This window comes from Labrus mixtus, chromosome 23, assembly GCF_963584025.1.
Source record: "Labrus mixtus chromosome 23, fLabMix1.1, whole genome shotgun sequence".
Taxonomy (NCBI): domain Eukaryota; kingdom Metazoa; phylum Chordata; class Actinopteri; order Labriformes; family Labridae; genus Labrus; species Labrus mixtus.
This window is the reverse complement of record NC_083634.1, coordinates 10,526,844-10,545,157: the sequence shown is the minus strand read 5'-3', so window position 1 is coordinate 10,545,157 and position 18,314 is coordinate 10,526,844. Positions and strand designations below refer to the sequence as shown.

At 40.5% G+C, this 18,314-nt stretch overlaps 1 protein-coding gene across 1 annotated transcript; it reads left to right on the top strand.

Moving 5' to 3' along the window:
- The first annotated feature begins 964 nt into the window (after window positions 1-964).
- On the top strand, window positions 965-6,675 carry LOC132958921 (low-density lipoprotein receptor-related protein 2-like). The gene is made up of 4 exons (XM_061032002.1): window positions 965-1,003; window positions 3,177-3,235; window positions 3,422-6,486; window positions 6,611-6,675. Exons 1-3 carry the CDS (start codon window positions 965-967, stop codon window positions 6,411-6,413), a joined length of 3,090 nt encoding a protein of 1,029 aa, XP_060887985.1. The 3' UTR covers window positions 6,414-6,486; window positions 6,611-6,675.
- The last annotated feature ends 11,639 nt before the right edge of the window (window positions 6,676-18,314 follow it).

The window sequence follows — 18,314 nt, the reverse complement described above, 5'->3', positions numbered from 1 at the left end:
ACCAGTTTTCCTTGTGTACACACATCCAAAGGCTTAAATAAAATGTGCCCCATTGTTTGAAATGTTCAATTCAAAGCTGCCTTGCCTTGCCATTCCTGTTGTTAAAAAAAGACTGCTCCTTCAGCATATTCACTTGAACTTATCAGTACAATTCATTGAGTAGCATGTTCTTGAAGCATCTATAAATAAATGAAGCTCAAGTTTTCTTGGAATCTGATCAAGACCTTGACTTCAGACAAGAACAGGTTTTTAAAAAGATGACGTCTGTGCCCTGAGGCTGTCTTAAAGATCAACAGTCACCCAGTCAAAGGTGTGGTATGTAGGCCAAACCCTTCTTAAACATTCAATCATTGTTGGTTAAACATGTCCCATTATTAGTGTAAGCAAAAACAATCAAAAGGCCTTCCGAGAAAAAAGAAAAAGAGAAACAACCAGTGGTCGAAATAACAGGCAATTAAAGTACGACTGAATACAGCTCTTAAATACACATTAAGAACACAAAGAATCAAAACACTCTTTTTCTGTTTACTCAATGACATTCAAGCTATAAATCAGTTTGATCTCCTATTTCTGAAAAAGGCCTGAGTACCAGGTAGGTTAAAGCTGTGCTCCCGGCAGCACAAGCATTGACTCCATGGTCATTCCTTCCTAGGACACTGTTTAGAGGAACCTATTTAACTCTTGCTTTAGAGTAGGAACTCTCCCAGCACAAGAAAGACTTTGAGTAATGTAAGTGCACTGTGATTTGTCCATATGACAGTTTACATTGATTAGTCGAATACAGGAGGAAATGTTTAACTGACATTTTTAAATCTCACTGTAAACAAATAACAGATGGTAAAAGCTTTTAAAATAATTTTATGATCCGAAAGGACATCCTTCATATTTGTAGTTGGGTGAGGCACATTGCTATAGCAACTATTGGATTGCTTACGTCACTTTAAGGTTCACATCAGCAATCACCATGGTGTTGCAGATGCAGATAGCTAAAAAGGTCTCCATGGTGTGTAGTTCTTAGAGAACTCTCGAGTGAATACTTCCTCTTCGCAAAGTCCTCAGAACTGCTTGGTCCAAAAACTACAAAAGTGACAATTATATTGTATTTAAATACTTAACATAACAAAAATAGATTATTAACTTACAGCAGCTTTACTAATAATCAACCTGTTGGTCAACTAAGGTTGTCACAAAACCATAATAACTACAACAATAGCAACAATAACTTATCTTTTAAACATTTGCTGAAACTGAAAAGCTCTATCCCCCCAAAAAAAAAGAAAAAAAGAAAAGAAAAAGACAGTTCAGATTTTTTTTTCAAATTCTGTCCATTTTATTTAGTTTACCACAGGTGGATTCTAACCCAAATTTCAGAACTTTGTAAAGGTGCTCCAGAGAAATCGGCGGGAACATATTTTAAGTTTCACAGGGTGAAAGTGCAAAAATGTATTTCACCAGGTGAAATACCTTTTTCTCTGTCTTCAGTAATAAGATTTTAAATAATCTTTTATTTTTATTTTGTGGTATTGAGGTCTGATTGTGGTGAAAAATTCAACATAATTATTTTTTTTAGCAAAAAGCTGAAACTCCAAAATGCGAAAAAGCAAAATACCAGAATAATTTTAAAGCAATGTAAGGGCAATAGTTTTTTATTGGGTACTTTCCCCTAGGAATTTATTACTGAAATGTATCAAAAGGGTCTTTTAAATTCTTACATTTAACTTGATAACCCCTATAGAAACATTGTTTAATAATACATGATATAATTTTCCATATCAGAAAGACTTAAGAGAAACTTTGTTAAATATCCATTAGAATGTATCCATCATAGATGTCATGGTATCATGCTTACACAGAATTCTGACATAATGAAACTGAGATGCTTTTCACTTGATGTGTCCATAAATACATTGTTTTTCTTTTTCCTTTTCTAAAATGTGTTATGCATTTCTAGTTTTATCCTGACAACTCAAATAACTATATGATACGAGCTCAATTTGTTTAAACAGCTGGTTTTTACTTTATAACATAAAAATACATATTTACTCTGCATTTCTCCCTGCTTAATAATTGTCTCAATAGGTGCTTAATTTATTTGTTACTTACCGTCACACTTCCTCAAACATTTCGGAAGGAACTTTTCTCAGAGAACAAAAAAGGGAGTATGCTTTGGTACTGAGCCAATAAAATGACAGACTGACAGTTTACCATCTCCGTCCTGTAATTTGGGTTTTGTCAGTTAGGACCTGCAACATTATTTTATAATGAATCATGTCTGAGTGACGTCATCAGCTTCTATTCAGTTCCAATATATAAAGCCCTTTCTTGGTCTAAAGAGTCAGACAGAGTTATACTATTTACAATAACACAACTGTCAACTTGGCTGACAATCACCAGAGATAAACCTAGAGCTGATAGATACTGGTCATTTGAAACATTTTATTGAAAATCATTTGAGCTTTCAGCTAAGGTGAGTACATTTTAAAGGTCTTATGTTAACTTATTTTTTGATTATACATTGTGTCTATCATAATATAAATCTCTCAACTCTAAAGTGCATCTGTCTGTTCAAGTAGTGTGCATATTGACAAGTAGGCTACCTCAGCTTAATCCTCTAATGAAGAAATTAAAAGGAAAGAGCAAGAGGAATTTTGGACAAATATCAGAAGAAATTGTTGATTGGAAGAGGAAAACAGTGTATCCATTTTTAGCCTCTTTTCCAAAAAGTTGGAGATGTACAATTTATTTGTTGGAAATCTTCGAACATTTTTAATAATTCTTTTAATAATTTTTCCATATCTTATCATCTTTAGTGCAGTTTTGCAGGAATATATATGAACCTCATTATAAATGTTTTGCAATCTATCGAACATAAAAGGTTTTATGAAAGGAATACGTTTTAACACTGTTTTAAAGTTAAACTCTGTATGCCTTATAATAGAGCTAATTATAAATGGAGCAAATACTGTATCATAATAATCAAAGCACAAAAAATAATAATTTTTTTGCTGATTTCATTCCTTTTTTCTATTTATTAGTCTTAATGGATTATATCGTCACTGAGATACAAACATTACTTTATAAGAGAGAAAAACATATATTAGGATGTAACTGTTTTTATGATTAATGTAAAAAAACAACGTCTACTTCCTCTAAGTCTAATAAATGTTTTTTTACAGACTCAAGTAAACAAAGATGACGTTGGGACTGACCCTATCAATTTCCTTAATTCTGATAGGTAAGCTAACTGATACTGTCAGTATTCAAGGGTGTTCTTTTCTCCTGAATAGACACAATTTAAATTTATGAAACCAATATGTCATAACATTTTCTGACATTATCTGAGCCTCTTGTTCAAGGCAAGTACCATACTGAAAAGCCTGTCTAATGCTAAATCCATTTTGTGGAATCCGCATTTCCACAGCAATAACAACCACAGCAGCTCAGTCACCAAACACAACTGCAGCACCTACCACTGCGGCACCCACAACTGCAGCACCTACCACTGCAGCCCCAACAACTACAGCCCCAACAACTGCAGCACCTACCACAGCAACAGCTACCACTGTAGCTCCTACCACTGCAGCACCCACCACTGTAGCACCCACAACTGCAGCGCCTACCACTGGAGCACCCACAACTGCAGCACCTACCACTGCAGCCCCAACAACTGCAGCACCTACCACAGCAGCAGCTACCACTGCAGCTCCTACAACTGCAGCCCCCACAACTGCAGCCCCCACAACTGCAGCACCTACCACAGCAGCAGCTACCACTGCAGCACCCACCACTGTAGCGCCCACAACTGCAGCAGCTACCACAGCAGCACCTACCACTGCAGCACCCACCACTGTAGCACCCACAACTGCAGCGCCTACCACTGGAGCACCCACAACTGCAGCACCTACCACTGCAGCCCCAACAACTGCAGCACCTACCACAGCAGCAGCTACCACTGCAGCTCCTACAACTGCAGCCCCCACAACTGCAGCACCTACCACAGCAGCAGCTACCACTGCAGCACCCACCACTGTAGCGCCCACAACTGCAGCAGCTACCACAGCAGCACCTACCACTGCAGCCCCAACAACTGCAGCACCTACCACAGTAGCAGCTACCACTGCAGTCCCAACAACTGCAGCCCCAACAACTGCAGCACCTACCACAGCAACAGCTACCACTGCAGCAGCTACCACTGCAGCTCCTACCACTGCAGCCCCCACAACTGCAGCACCTACCACAGCAGCAGCTACCACAGCAGCAGCTACCACTGCAGCCCCAACAACTGCAGCCCCCACAACTGCAGCAGCTACCACAGCAGCAGCTACCACTGCAGCTCCTACCACTGCAGACCCAACAACTGCAGCCCCCACAACTGCAGCACCTACCACAGACACAGCTACCACTGCAGCCCCAACAACTGCAGCCCCAACAACTGCAGCACCTACCACTGCAGTCCCAACAACTGCAGCCCCAACAACTGCAGCACCTACCACAGTAGCAGCTACCACTGCAGCAGCTACCACAGCAGCAGCTACCACTGCAGCTCCTACCACTGCAGACCCAACAACTGCAGCCCCCACAACTGCAGCACCTACCACAGCAGCAGCTACCACTGCAGCCCCAACAACTGCAGCCCCAACAACTGCAGCACCTACCACTGCAGTCCCAACAACTGCATCCCCAACAACTGCAGCACCTACCACAGTAGCAGCTACCACTGCAGCCCCTACCACAGTAGCAGCTACCACTGCAGCCCCTACAACTGCAGCTCCTACAACTGCAGCTCCTACCACTGCAGCACCCACCACTGCAGCGCCCACAACTGGAGCACCTACAACTGCAGCACCTACAACTGCAGCCCCCACAACTGCAGCACCTACCACAGGAGCACCCACCACTGCAGCGCCCACAACTGCAGCACCAACCACTGCAGGACCCACCACTGTAGCTCCCACAACTGCAGCACCTACCACAGCAGCAGCTACCACTGTAGTTCCTTCCACTGCAGAGCCTACCACTGCAGCACCTACAACTGCAGCACCTACCACTGCAGAACCCACAACTGCAGCACCCACCACTGCAGCACCCACAACTGCAGCACCCACCACTGCAGGACCCACCACTGTAGCTCCCACAACTGCAGCACCTACCACAGCAGCAGCTACCACTGTAGCTCCTTCCACTGCAGTGCCTACCACTGCAGCACCTACAACTGCAGCACCTACCACTGCAGGACCCACAACTGCAGCACCTACCACTGCAGTGCCTACCACTGTAGCACCCACAACTGCAGCACCTACCACTGCAGCACCTACCACTGTAGCACCCACAATTGCAGCACCTACCACTGCAGCGCCTACCACTGCAGCACCCACCACTGCAGCCCCCACAACTGCAGCACCCACCACTGCAGGACCCACCACTGTATCTCCCACAACTGCAGCACCTACCACAGCAGCAGCTACCACTGTAGCTCCTTCCACTGCAGCGCCTACCACTGCAGCACCTACAACTGCAGCGCCTACCACTGCAGCACCTACCACTGCAGAACCCACAACTGCAGCACCCACCACTGCAGCACCTACCACTGCAGCCCTCACAACTGCAGCACCCACCACTGCAGGACCCACCACTGTAGCTCCCACAACTGCAGCACCTACCACAGCAACAGCTACCACTGCAGCACCTTCCACTGCAACGCCTACCACTGCAGCACCTACCACTGCAGCACCCACAACTGTAGCACCCACAACTTCAGCACCTACCACAGCAGCACCTACAACTGCAGCACTTACCACTGCAGAACACACAACTGCAGCACCTACCACTGCAGCGCCTACCACTGTAGCACCCACAACTGCAGCACCTGTCTCTGGAGCACTTGCTACTGCAGCACCCTCCAATGTAGCACCCACAACTGCAGCACCTACCACTGGAGCACCTGCAACTGGAGCACCTACCACTGCAGTACCTATCACTGCAGCACCTACCAATGGAGCACCTGCAACTGGAGCACCTGCCTCTGGAGCACCTGCAACTGGAGCACCTACCACTGCAGCACCTACCAATGGAGCACCTACAACTGCAGCACCTGCCTCTGGAGCACCTGCAACTGCAGCACCTGCCTCTGGAGCACCTGCAACTGGAGCACATACAACTGCAGCACCTGCCTCTGGAGCACCTGCAACTGGAGCACCTGCCTCTGGAGCACCTGCAACTGGAGCACCTACAACTGCAGCACCTATCACTGCAGCACCTACCAATGGAGCACCTACAACTGCAGCACCTGCCTCTGGAGCACCTGCAACTGGAGCACCTACAACTGCAGCACCTGCCTCTGGAGCACCTGCTACTGCAGCCCCTCCTTCTACATCAAGTACTTTTGTATCTGTGACTTTCAGATCTGTTCTTGACACCTTTACAAATGATTTGCTGGATTCATCATCCCTGGCTTTTCGGAGTCGAGCTGCACTGATTAGGAGACAGGTACGTCTCAGGCATCACAATAAATATCTATTGTACTCAATAAAACTAAAATGTCCCCTAATACTGAATTTATGTAACACAATTGGTTTTCTAAGGCAACATATGATTGATTTTGTTTCTCCAGCTTGAACCTCAGTATCGAGATGCATTCCCATCCACATTCAGGTCTTTGACAGTGCGAGCTTTCAGGTACTGTCTAGAATGACCAAGTTGCAATTTAAGAGTGCATGCTTGATCTTGTATGTCAAATTATATAATTTTCCTCTCCCTCTACAGAAATGGATCAATCATCACTGATCTGAGCCTTGGATTTAATAGCACATCTGCTCCTAATAGCAATCAGATTGCGGGAGTTTTAATCTCAGCATCTTCAAATGTCAGTGGCTTTGACATTGAAGCAAACTCTGTCACAGTTGGTGGCCAATGTAAGCAATACTCAGATCCTTGATATCAAAAATATATATTAATATGCACATCGTTTATTCAGCTAATTTTTTTTGTTTCATTTTCTCCTAATTTACAGCTTCAGGTGGAATAAGTCACAAGGTCAGTCTCATCACTGCATTCTGCCTGCTACTGTTGTCATGGCTACTGTCAAACCAGCAATAGCATCAGCACTTATTTTCATTTGGATTTCAATGAGAAAATGACTGCCATTACTGGTATGAAAACAAACTTTGGTGTTGTTATGTCCAACATTCATCATTATTTTACATTTTGCTTCAGATGAGCTAAGTTTGAAATTAGACTTGCACAATCACTTTTATTATAGTGAATTGGGTAAGTCTTTTGAATCTGAAAATGTATCTGTCAGGGATTGTCTAAGATCCAAGGCCAGAAAGAATGAGCTAGTCTACTTTAAACATCTGGTCTACTGAAAATCACTAGAATTATAAGCAAAACAATATAACAATGTCTATCAAGCACTGGGAATATCAGAAAACGGTGCCATATGATACATGCTTCTGCCCAGTTTTTTAAAAAGCTGTCTTCTTTCACTGAGAACTGTTCTTGGGCAATATTTATCTTCATAACTTGTTCTAATGTTGTTTTCTTTATTTGTGTTTGAAAAACAAGCATAAGCACCCCATACTGATACAGAAAACTGTTAAAAGTAATCAAACACAATCATAGCATTATTTTGAAACATGATGATTGTGAAATTGTTATTTATTCATACTATTTATTTTAAACAAGATCCTGTGAAGTTATTTGAAATCAAAAACAGGTCTTTTTGAAATGTATGTACCAAAATGCCAACAGAAGAGAATATTGTTACGAAATCAAGCATCTTACGTTAGATGAAGGAACATGTGCATCTTATAAAGAGTTATCTCCCAACCTTATCAATAAATTAAGTTTAATCATGGGTGATTGAAAACTTTATACACTGCACATGTCAACACAATGCACTGTCAAAAATTTGTCAAAAAGCTGTATTCTGTGAGACTTGTACTTGGTATATTTTTTGTAAATAAAAACTGACCACCAGAATATAAACATTTTGAAGAATCTGAAATGTTTGAGTGATTATTGTTTAATTTGGGATGGGAAAAAAGAAAAAGAAAGTGAGCTTTCAGGTCCTTTACAGGAGTGTTTCTCCATTTTCTTTTTATTAAAACATAAGTAAAGTAAGTGCCTTATGATGAATTCCTTTTACAGCATCATTCATCTCTGTGTAAGATAGTTACTGACTGAAATGTCCAGTATTTAATAGGGGTTTTTGTAGCGTCATTTGGCAAAATGTAATATACTTTTCGTGTGTGTATGTGTATGTTTATTGATGATATCACCTGAAAATCTAAATCAGTATTTATATTTAAGAAAGTGGTACTCTTTTGTTAAACATGTTACAACACCATTCTACAGTAGCCCAAACACTGGCTGTAGAGATTTCCTTTATTACTTAACCAAGGAAAAAAGGAACTCGATACGGATGGAAATGTTTGATGCCACATGGGGGATATTACTTATGACTCATCATCTGAGCTGTCTGGGAAGACAGAAAGAGCAGGGTTGCTCTTTCTCATCACTGTCACTAACACCCTGCTTCACATCAGCTGTAACTTTGATAAACAATTAAATCAGACAGCATCTCAGGAACACCTCCACATCCTCTGTACAGTATGTACTGTAACTAGGCATACATAACTATCTTATAGTAACCTGATGCCCATGTATAAATATTTACTGTGATAGAGCCTGGATCAACAGTGGAGTTGAGGGTAGGTTTTGATTGTATTGAAGGCTATATGTGAGGGCTTGATATCACGGAATGGAACCCCAACAGAGTGAGACAAGACCCTGATGTGATGCCCAGGGGAAGCAAGACCCTTCCACATTGCTCCTTGGGGGAATTGTTCATCGATAACAACCCACTCACCTTACACTATCCTTTACAAGAAGTTTGCAAACAACCCAAACCTGTACCTCAACTCCACTGTTGATCAGTTGATTCTAACAAAGTAAATAGTTATACATGGGCCAGCAATGATCTACAACTGCAGTAAACTGTGTTCATCCATTTTTACATTTTAAAGAAGCGCCAAACTACAGGGTTGAAAAATAAAGCAAACCCAAAAGTGCAAAAAAGTGCAGTTCCTCGATGGTCTACTTGAGGCTGGCACCAAAAGCCCAGGAAACCAAATTAGCACCTGTGTTGGTAGAATGCCCATTTATACAGAAGAAACAAACATGGTACTAAAAATTGGGCTTAGTCAAGCTAATTTATTTAATGGTACACACTGCATGGGGATGGTAAATATTTCTATATCTGTTTTGATCATATTAAGACTAAGAATGTACACTTGCATATTTAGGGGTATGGATGATTTGACTGAAGAGGGGTGGGGTGCGGGGTTGTACTTGTGTGCCATGGGGTTTAAAGCCGGTCTTATTCCTAATTCTTTGCCTGTTAGATTGATCAAAAGTAAGGTTGCTATATTGTAGCATTTCTAAAACAGTGACTGCCATCAGTCATCATCAAAATGCCTCTTCAGAAAATAATGGGAGGAACAGGAACATGGGAAACAGATACAGTATAAGGCTGAGCTACAGTATTTTAAACAAAATAATTTATAACATAAATTGTTAAAAGTGAATGTGTGCTTTATAGAAATGTTGCACGAGCTTGATTTTAGTCCAAACAGGACTGGTGATAGACAGGTGGGGGATTGAGGGTGTAGCATGTCCTGGACACGCAAAAAGGGGTGAATAACTTTACTATAGCTAACGGAAGCGAGACCACACATTAGTTAACTAATTATTGAACTAAATGAGAGCTCGCTCCCTACCAACCTGCTAGTCTACTCTTTCCTAGTGGAAGGAGCTATGTAAAATTACTCCTCTAACACCCTTTGGAGGATGGATGAACAAGTTATAATCACATAGCTCTAGGATTATCTGCCTAACATTCATTTCTAGAATAATTAGATTCAAGAATAACCCCTGGTACAGGACTCTACATTACCCCCCGGAGAGGGAATAACTGTAATCTCTCCTCACTCGGATGCTAGGTGTGTATGGAATGTGTATTAAAAGTCAGTAAAAGTGTGCCGTGGTGTGACTGCTGAAGCTTACCTTCCGAGGTTCATGGGGTCCTGAAGGGAGACTCCGGTCTTTGTGGTGTAAATGATTTCAGTCAGAAAAATGATTTCAAAAAGTTTCCAAAAAAATGTATTTAAAAAACTTCAAATGATAAATGCAAATACAAAAGAGTAAAAGTAAAAATATAAAAATGTAAAAAGAAACGCAAAACACAAAGACCAAAGTCTAAACCCGACTAAAAGATCTTGGTCTCAGAGACTAAGTCCCAAGAATGGGGATTCAAAAGTCAGAGTGAGGTGGAGTCCTTTAGCAGAGCAAAAAAAGAACCTCGATCAGATTTTCTACAGGGTTTTTATAGCCAAAAAGTCTCTTTTTTTTTCAAGATCCTGCAACACCTCAACAATGCACGTTCGCCGAAACGTGATGCATCCACAGGTCATACCAAGTTCATAACATAGGTGATACTAAGTTCATATGTGGTTTTAGCTCGAAGACCGTGAACCGAGCAGATACACAGAAACGCTATATGCCTACGAGCTCCTATGTGGTTTTGCTTCAATGTATGGCACACTTATCTTGACCTCACAGGTGCGTAGGCACTACGAGTGTGTGTAAGTTTAACAGGAAATGTTGAAAGCAGAAAAAGGTTATGACTTTATGACATATGTATTAAATGATGAAAGAATTAAATGATAATAAAAGCAAAGAGACAAAAACAAATTCAACAATTGCATGACTCTTTCTGATCTTTCAACAAGGGACTAATAAAATACTCGCACAAATAATCAAGTCTCATTTAAAATGATAACTTTCAAATTGAATTGGATCAGAAACATTTTTTCAAGTATTTACAAGTTAGAAGTTGGCTATTAAAACATTTACAGGAGGATAACATAAAACATGAATTTGTACAGCACTTGTTTCAAAATAAAAATAAATATAGATAACATATTGCAGAGGCACACTATTGTAGATAATCAGATAAAATAAAAATGTGGAAAACTAATTAGAAATCAGTATCAGCAGAGCTATGAAATACATCTTAAATTGAAGGTGAGGTTGAGAATTGGAGAAAATACTCTTCTAATATCATCTTTCATATGCATTGTTCTCTTTTATTCATTACATTTGGTTATTAAGAGTAACACTGAAGTCCTCCACTTTATGTTTCCTGTGAATACCTACGTTTTAAATGATTTTTTTGTAATAAGGAAGTTATACATCTTCCTGAGTATTGATACACAATTATTTTTCAGCACTGCAGCACTTTGTTCGATTTAGCCTACTTCACCTGTCCAAACTTCTGCCGAACCAACTACACTCTTAGAACAGATGTGTTAAAAACAACACATGTTGTGTTAAATTTGAACACGTGTGCTGCATCAGCTCAGAGACAACACATTATGTGTTGAATTTAACAAATCTAATGTGTATGTTACATTAACACATCTATTGTGTCAAATATTTCAACACAAAGATGTGTCATTTTGAAACATAGATATGTTATTTTGACACATTTTTTATTTATGCATTTTAAGACACAATCACAACTTTGACTCTACACATATTGCGTAAAACCTCTGATAAGACAGAAACATACATCTTTTTATGTAAATGTACTATATTTAAATTTAATTTTCAATATGACTGAATTCATATCAAGACAATCCATCACATCAATGTCAAAAAAATACTTTTCTCAGTTATCTGGATAACTTTCCAACTCTGCTTTTTGAATACACATTTAAATGTACACCACCATAGAAAACTAAACAATTCAATTTACCATATCTATCCTGAAAAAATAATTTTCAGTATATTTGGAACAAAATTTACACACATGAAAATCCTAAAATAGCTGAGTGTAATGGACATCTTAGTGCCTTCAACGGTCAAAGGAACACCTAACACCTGAAACACCTAAAACAATGCAATTTAAATTACTGTATCCATCCTGAAACTATCATGTCCAGACAGAACACATTGCAATGACCCAGGAAAAGTTTCTTGTGGTTTAACAAGGGAAAACTTCTCAGTGAATTTATTTTTATTTTGTATTGTGTGTCCACATATTTGAATATGTGTTTAACACTTTCAAACTCCTTCATTAATCCTTGAACAGCCTCACTGTCATGTGATGATGCATATATCTGTGCCACAAACGAGGCTGCACAGTAACTGTAGTGGCTTGATCTTGCTTATCAAAAGTTTGAGCCACTCAGGGGCTGATAGTCGTGTTTCGTGGCAATAATTCAATCAACTCTGTGCTGTCACACTCAAACGGGTTTATCTGAATCGTTCGTTTACAATACATATTCTGGTCGTCTACATACACTTATTCCACTATAACTTGAATGTAAAACAAAGCCAGGATAAATGTTCCATTCACGATACATTTCCAACAGCGGTCAAAAACTGTGTGCCTCTCACGGTGGGCTGCTCACCTGTCCATGATTAACTCTTCCTCTACTTGTAACCTTCCCAACACCAAAGTGAATGTGCCCCCTACTGTGACCACAAGGAACTACCACAGAGCACACATACATACTGAACACACAAATGGCTCTAACACGCCAGCCCCTAATTGTTTATGGCACTTACATAACAATTACCTTCAAATGTAACACACAGAGCCATCATGTAAGCAATATACATACAAATTGTACCACAACCCAAATATAACCTTGTTTTAGTCAGCATTGAGATTAATAGTGACCTCTAACAACTTGTAACTTCCTGCAGCAGACAAAGCTTTGTGACAGGTCTTTCCAAGATGCTTGTCTTTGTCTGGAGATGCACAGAGCGTACAAAGCCTTTTTTGTCTGTGAAAGTTTCCAACACTCTACCAAGAAGCCAGGATCCACGTGGAGCTCCAGAATCCACTACAACAACAAATGTCTCCGGGAAGGAAATTTCTCCTCTCTTGATTCCATTTTGTCCGCTCTTGAAGTAAAGGGAGGTACTCCTGTACCCATCTTTTCCAGAAAAGATCTGCGATGTATTGGACTTGTTTCCATCTCCTTTTAACGTATACATCGTTCTTGTGGTAGAGTCCAGGTGGTAAGACTGGTTTACCTTTCATCAACAGAATGTGGTTAGGAGTGAGAGGTTCAAGATCGTTGGGATCATCTGAAAGCTTAGTGAGAGGGCGATCATTCAATATGGCCTCAACCTCGCACAACACTGTGTGGAGTCCATCATCTGCATCTTTTCTGTGAACCTCAAGAGCATGTAATTCTCTCCTCCTTTCTACCAACTGTAGAAGAGTCCTTTTCCACTTGAGAAACCACGCGACTGCCACCTTCAATCTCCTCCAATCAGAAAAATGTGCTATGAGCTGGTCTGTAGCATCAGGTGAGTCTTTGGTTATGATTGTATTTACTGTGACATCCTTCTTGACTTCTAGATCATCAACTCCCATTGTTGCTTCCGTGTCATCAGAAAGCCAATCCTTTTCTGGTTCATACAGAAACTTTGGGCCCTCAATCCATCTACCACCGTTCAGCAAATCTCCAACTTTCATACCTCTGGAGGCATCATCAGCAGGGTTCTCCTTAGTATGGATATACCTCCACTGTGAGACATGAGTTGCATCTCTGATTGTTGTCACCCTATTTGCCACAAACGTGTGGAAGCGTTTGTCCTCGTTCTTTATGTACTTCAACACTGAAGTGCTGTCCGTCCAGAAAGTTGAGTGATCCAACGGTAGATCTAATTCTGCTCTCAACATGTGATCTACACGGACGGCAAGAACAGCAGTTGTCAGCTTCAGACGGGGAATGGTTACTTGTTTGAGGGGGGTGACTCTGGCTTTGCCCAGCAGAAACGAGACATGGATTCTGCTTTCGCTGTTTTTTTCAATCCTGAGGTAGGTAACAGTGCCAAATCCCTCCTGGCTAGCATCAGAGAAGTGATGCAGTTGCGCCTTAGTGAGCTGTCCAAAGTGTTTGGGCTTAATGCACTTCTCAACTTTAAAAGAATCCATCCCTATCGACCTGGTAGAACATAGACTGTATATCCCCCATGAATGCTATGGGCTCCTGCCTGAATCTTGTAAGGACCCCAAACAGGGAACTAGTGAGGTTGGGGCCTTGAAGAAGCTGGCTGTTAAGCGAGGTTCCTTTAAACTCAGCTGCACAGTCGAACACAACACGTAAAGTGCCCTTTTTGGGATGACGTACAGCGTGGTGGGGTATATACCAGAGCTTTCCATTTCCACAGTCCAGCTGATGGCAAGGCACCCTTTCTGCATAGCCATTCCTGATAACATCTGTGAAGAAGCTGGTATATTCCTTGTGATATAGCTCATCTTTCCTGAACTTCCCTTTTAATCCCATCAGCCTTTGCTTGACCATTGAGAGATTATTCGGAAGAGTGGGCAGATTTTTCCTGAAGGGCATTCTCAGGCTGTAATGTCCATCCTGAAGTTTTGCTGACTTGTCCATTATCTCCAAGAACCTGAGGTCCTCTCTTGACATTGCCCTTTCCTCTGAACTCTTTTCATTGAAGTCATTGTTGTATTGGTTGCTTAGCATTTCCTCCAACTTGCATACAGAGATCCTATTTACAGCAACCACTGAAAACCCTGTTTTAGGTTTGCTGTTCTCTCCGTCTCGAAGGGGACCATTAACCATCCAGCCTAATACAGTTCTTACGGCATATGGGCCGTTCCCCTGGCTGTTGATAACCTCCCACGGCTCCAATACCTTGGGGACGTTGGTACCAATCAACAAGTCAACGTTGGCATCTATGCAAGGAATTTTGACGTCAGAGAGGTATGGCCACTTTGCTAGCTCTTCCTGTGTGACAAAATTGCTAGTGGTCACAGGCATTTTACTTTGAGTGAGAACTTCTGGTAGTCTGTAAAAGAAGTTACTGTCAAGACCAGCAACCTCCAGACCATTCAGGGCACTAGTAGCAACATCCTTCTCTTGTCCCATAGTGCATAAAAGGAAGTTAGTTCTTCTTCCAGTAATGTTCAACCTCTGCATAAGACGCTCTGAACAGAATGTAGCTGTACTGCCAGGATCAAGAAACGCGTATGTTTGAAGGATTCAATGTCCTTTGATGGCTTTAACCTGGACTGGCAGAATGGACACGATGCTGTCCTCCTTTCCGGCCCCTGTATGACCAGAAGTTTCTGAGGAAGCTGGTGTGATGTATGGTTTTTCCTTTGATTATTCACGTTCTGTACTGGCTCTTGGCGTCGAGATATGAAGAACAGTTGGATGGTTTTGACCACAAACTTTGCAAGTCAAGCGCCTGTCGCAATCCTTGCTCCTGTGTCCAATACACAGGCATCCAAAACACGCCCCTTTCTCCTTTAAAAAGACAATTTTATCACAATGTTTCTTCTTTTCAAGCTTTGGACACTCGTCCAATGCGTGAAACTGAGAACAGTATACACAAGTGTGTTTAGACCTTTTCAAGGAATCCTGCCTTTCTGGGACTGACCATGAACTCCCAGATTCCTTGGTTGTGTCAACAGCTGTGACTGTAGTTGCAAAGCTGTTACCTTTGACTCTGCTGAACTTGGGCTGAGACTTGGACCTGTTAACACATGGCTCTAACAGTAACTAAGATCAGCATGTTGTCTTGCCTCTGATGAGACAGCTACAGCATCACTGGACATCTCCAAAATATCAGCAATAGGACCAACAGTTTCAAATGAATCGTTTGATGTCCCTCTGTAGTCAACGGGTTGAGCTGAAACTGTGTTTGTTGTTGGTGTAGAATGAGCTCTGTGAAGATGATGTGGATGACGCTGCAGGATCATTGCAAAGAGATGCGATACTTGTTCCAGGCTTAGAGACAGGAAAGAAAAATTTTAATTTTAGTTAAGTGATCAGTTACATTGAGACAAATGCTTATCTTGAGTAAATATAATGTGAACCTGATTCAATAAATACCGATGCAAAATCAACCAGGTGCGTTATAGCCGATCTCAAACTGCATCGACTGGCACCCATCTGGGGAGCAGGTGTGTTAACACAAGTCTCAAGAGAAAACATTAAGTAAAATGTAGAAATGTTTCAGGCAATCCATTATGAAGTTTGCCACTGAATTCCTTTTAATGTGATACTCATAATTGCCGAATGCCCTCTCTGGTGTAATCATATCGCCATAGTAATCACAGTATGTGCATACAAGTCTGTTTATGCAAACTCTGTGAATAGGGCGATGTGCAATCACAGCAGTACTTTAAAATTACAGGCTTCAGGGCAAATGTGCAATTTAGATCAGTACATTATAGTCATGTGCAATACTCCAGCACTTATGCACTTTAATACTGCAGCACTTTACCTCATGTTGTTCAGGAAAGGAACTGCTATGACTTTTTTTATAAATACAAACTAACATTGTATCGCACTTTTGTCTTTCTTAAGCAGAAAAAACACTGCAATCAACTTGTTCCATGATCAAACTTGTTCAATGGAAGTTAAAAAGTCTAAGCTCAAGGTCAATGTTGAGTGTTTTGAGCAGGTTTGAAGTGTGCTGGCTGCAGCATTTGTTGCATTTTTGCAAATTTTGATAATGGAATAAGCTGATTGTAATCACTTTTCTGTTTTAGAAAGAAAAACAGATACAATTTTCATGTCTATTTGTTATGACAAAAAGAGAAAACAAAAAAGCATTGCAGTTACTTTTCCGTTTACTGGTTTGAGGAAGAAAAAATATTGAGTTGATATGACTGGCATTTTTTATCAACCCAACCCTAATGAGAACAGCAACTGAATTATACTTAATACACATACCAGTGACAGAGGAACCATTTTTAATAACTTTGCTTCAATGTATTAAAAGAATAATAGGGTTGTTATAAAACATTTTTTAGATATTATGCACAAAAATGTTTACCAAAAAAAAAGTGCGGTTCGGTTCCAGATCTCCTATGCAGGTCTTCACAAGAAGCTTCCTCGATGGTGCTGACAGGGTACCTGCAGTGTCATACTCCCTGAGTATTTGTGGGTCTTTTTTTTCAAGCAGGGACTGTAGAATGAGCCTCCCTGTTACTGGTAGGCTTTGAAGAGGGAATAATAGACAATTCCATGTTACTTTAGTCATTTAAAAGGTCATGAAGTCTCTTTTTCATCTATAAAAATGAAAAAATAAAATAAAAAGTTACAAGGACTCTGACAGATTTCACGTGTGTCATAGGTGTGCTGAAAAATAAGGAAAACATTCAGCATAAAGAAACAATATGTCAGTGTGTAGCAGCAATAAGTCTCAACTACATAGCGAATTGTTGGTTTTAGCCTATTTTAGAAATTACATCGGCATACAGACGGCAACGTCATTTCTTTCTAAAGCTGCAACTATTTTAGTCTGCAGGGTTAAAGTCATGTGCTCTGTCAGTGTTGGGTGTAAGATCATAACTTTGGTGATCCATTAGATTTTGTGACTATCACAAATTGCTACGTCATCCAGCCACACACCGCTGCTTATTTACTGCCGAATTAAAACTACAAATTGATGATTCTACTACGGTCTGAGTGTTTTGAAGGCGAACTAACGGGACTGGAACCGTCTAATAACTGGCGTTTACCAACCCGTTGTCACTCTGAGCCCGATTAACTGATGAATCCGGAAAAATAACCTCCCTGACAATAATACGGCTAAGTTCTGACTCTCTCCCCAGAGCAGAGCTACTGCAGGAAAATGGCGGTTTTAAACATTAATAAAACGTTGCAGGTTGACTTTAAACACAACGTAAATCAACCAGATTTCATGCCGACTTCACCTAAATTAGCCACGGTCTTGCTATAATTTCCAGAATTTAATTTTAACTTGGTGTAATTTAGGTAATAAGCCCGGTAGAAATACACCTCAAAAACACAATGGAGGTTTGGTTTAGCCGGTCAATGGTCAGCCCCTGAACATTTAACATTTATCGTCGATTTTCTTAAAATGTTTTTATTTATTTATTTATTTTTATTTATTAGCACACATATAAGAATACATCAAAATAGGATTAACAAAAACATAAAAGGTGTGTCAGGAGAGGTCAAGAAGCCAACAGGCTTATACAAGGGACCTCACCTCTTAAGAGACAAATAAATCAACTAAACAAATCGAATTACACAATTTCAAAACAAAATTAAATATAAACACATATACAGTAACCTATACACGTATTCATACACACACACACTTAGACACGTACATACAATAGAAAGACTGAGAATGTTAACCCTCTATCAGCTAAATGAAACAGGCATTGATCTATTAAAAATGGAGTGAATGAGTGAGTTGATGGAAAAAAAAGAAAAAAGAAAATAAAT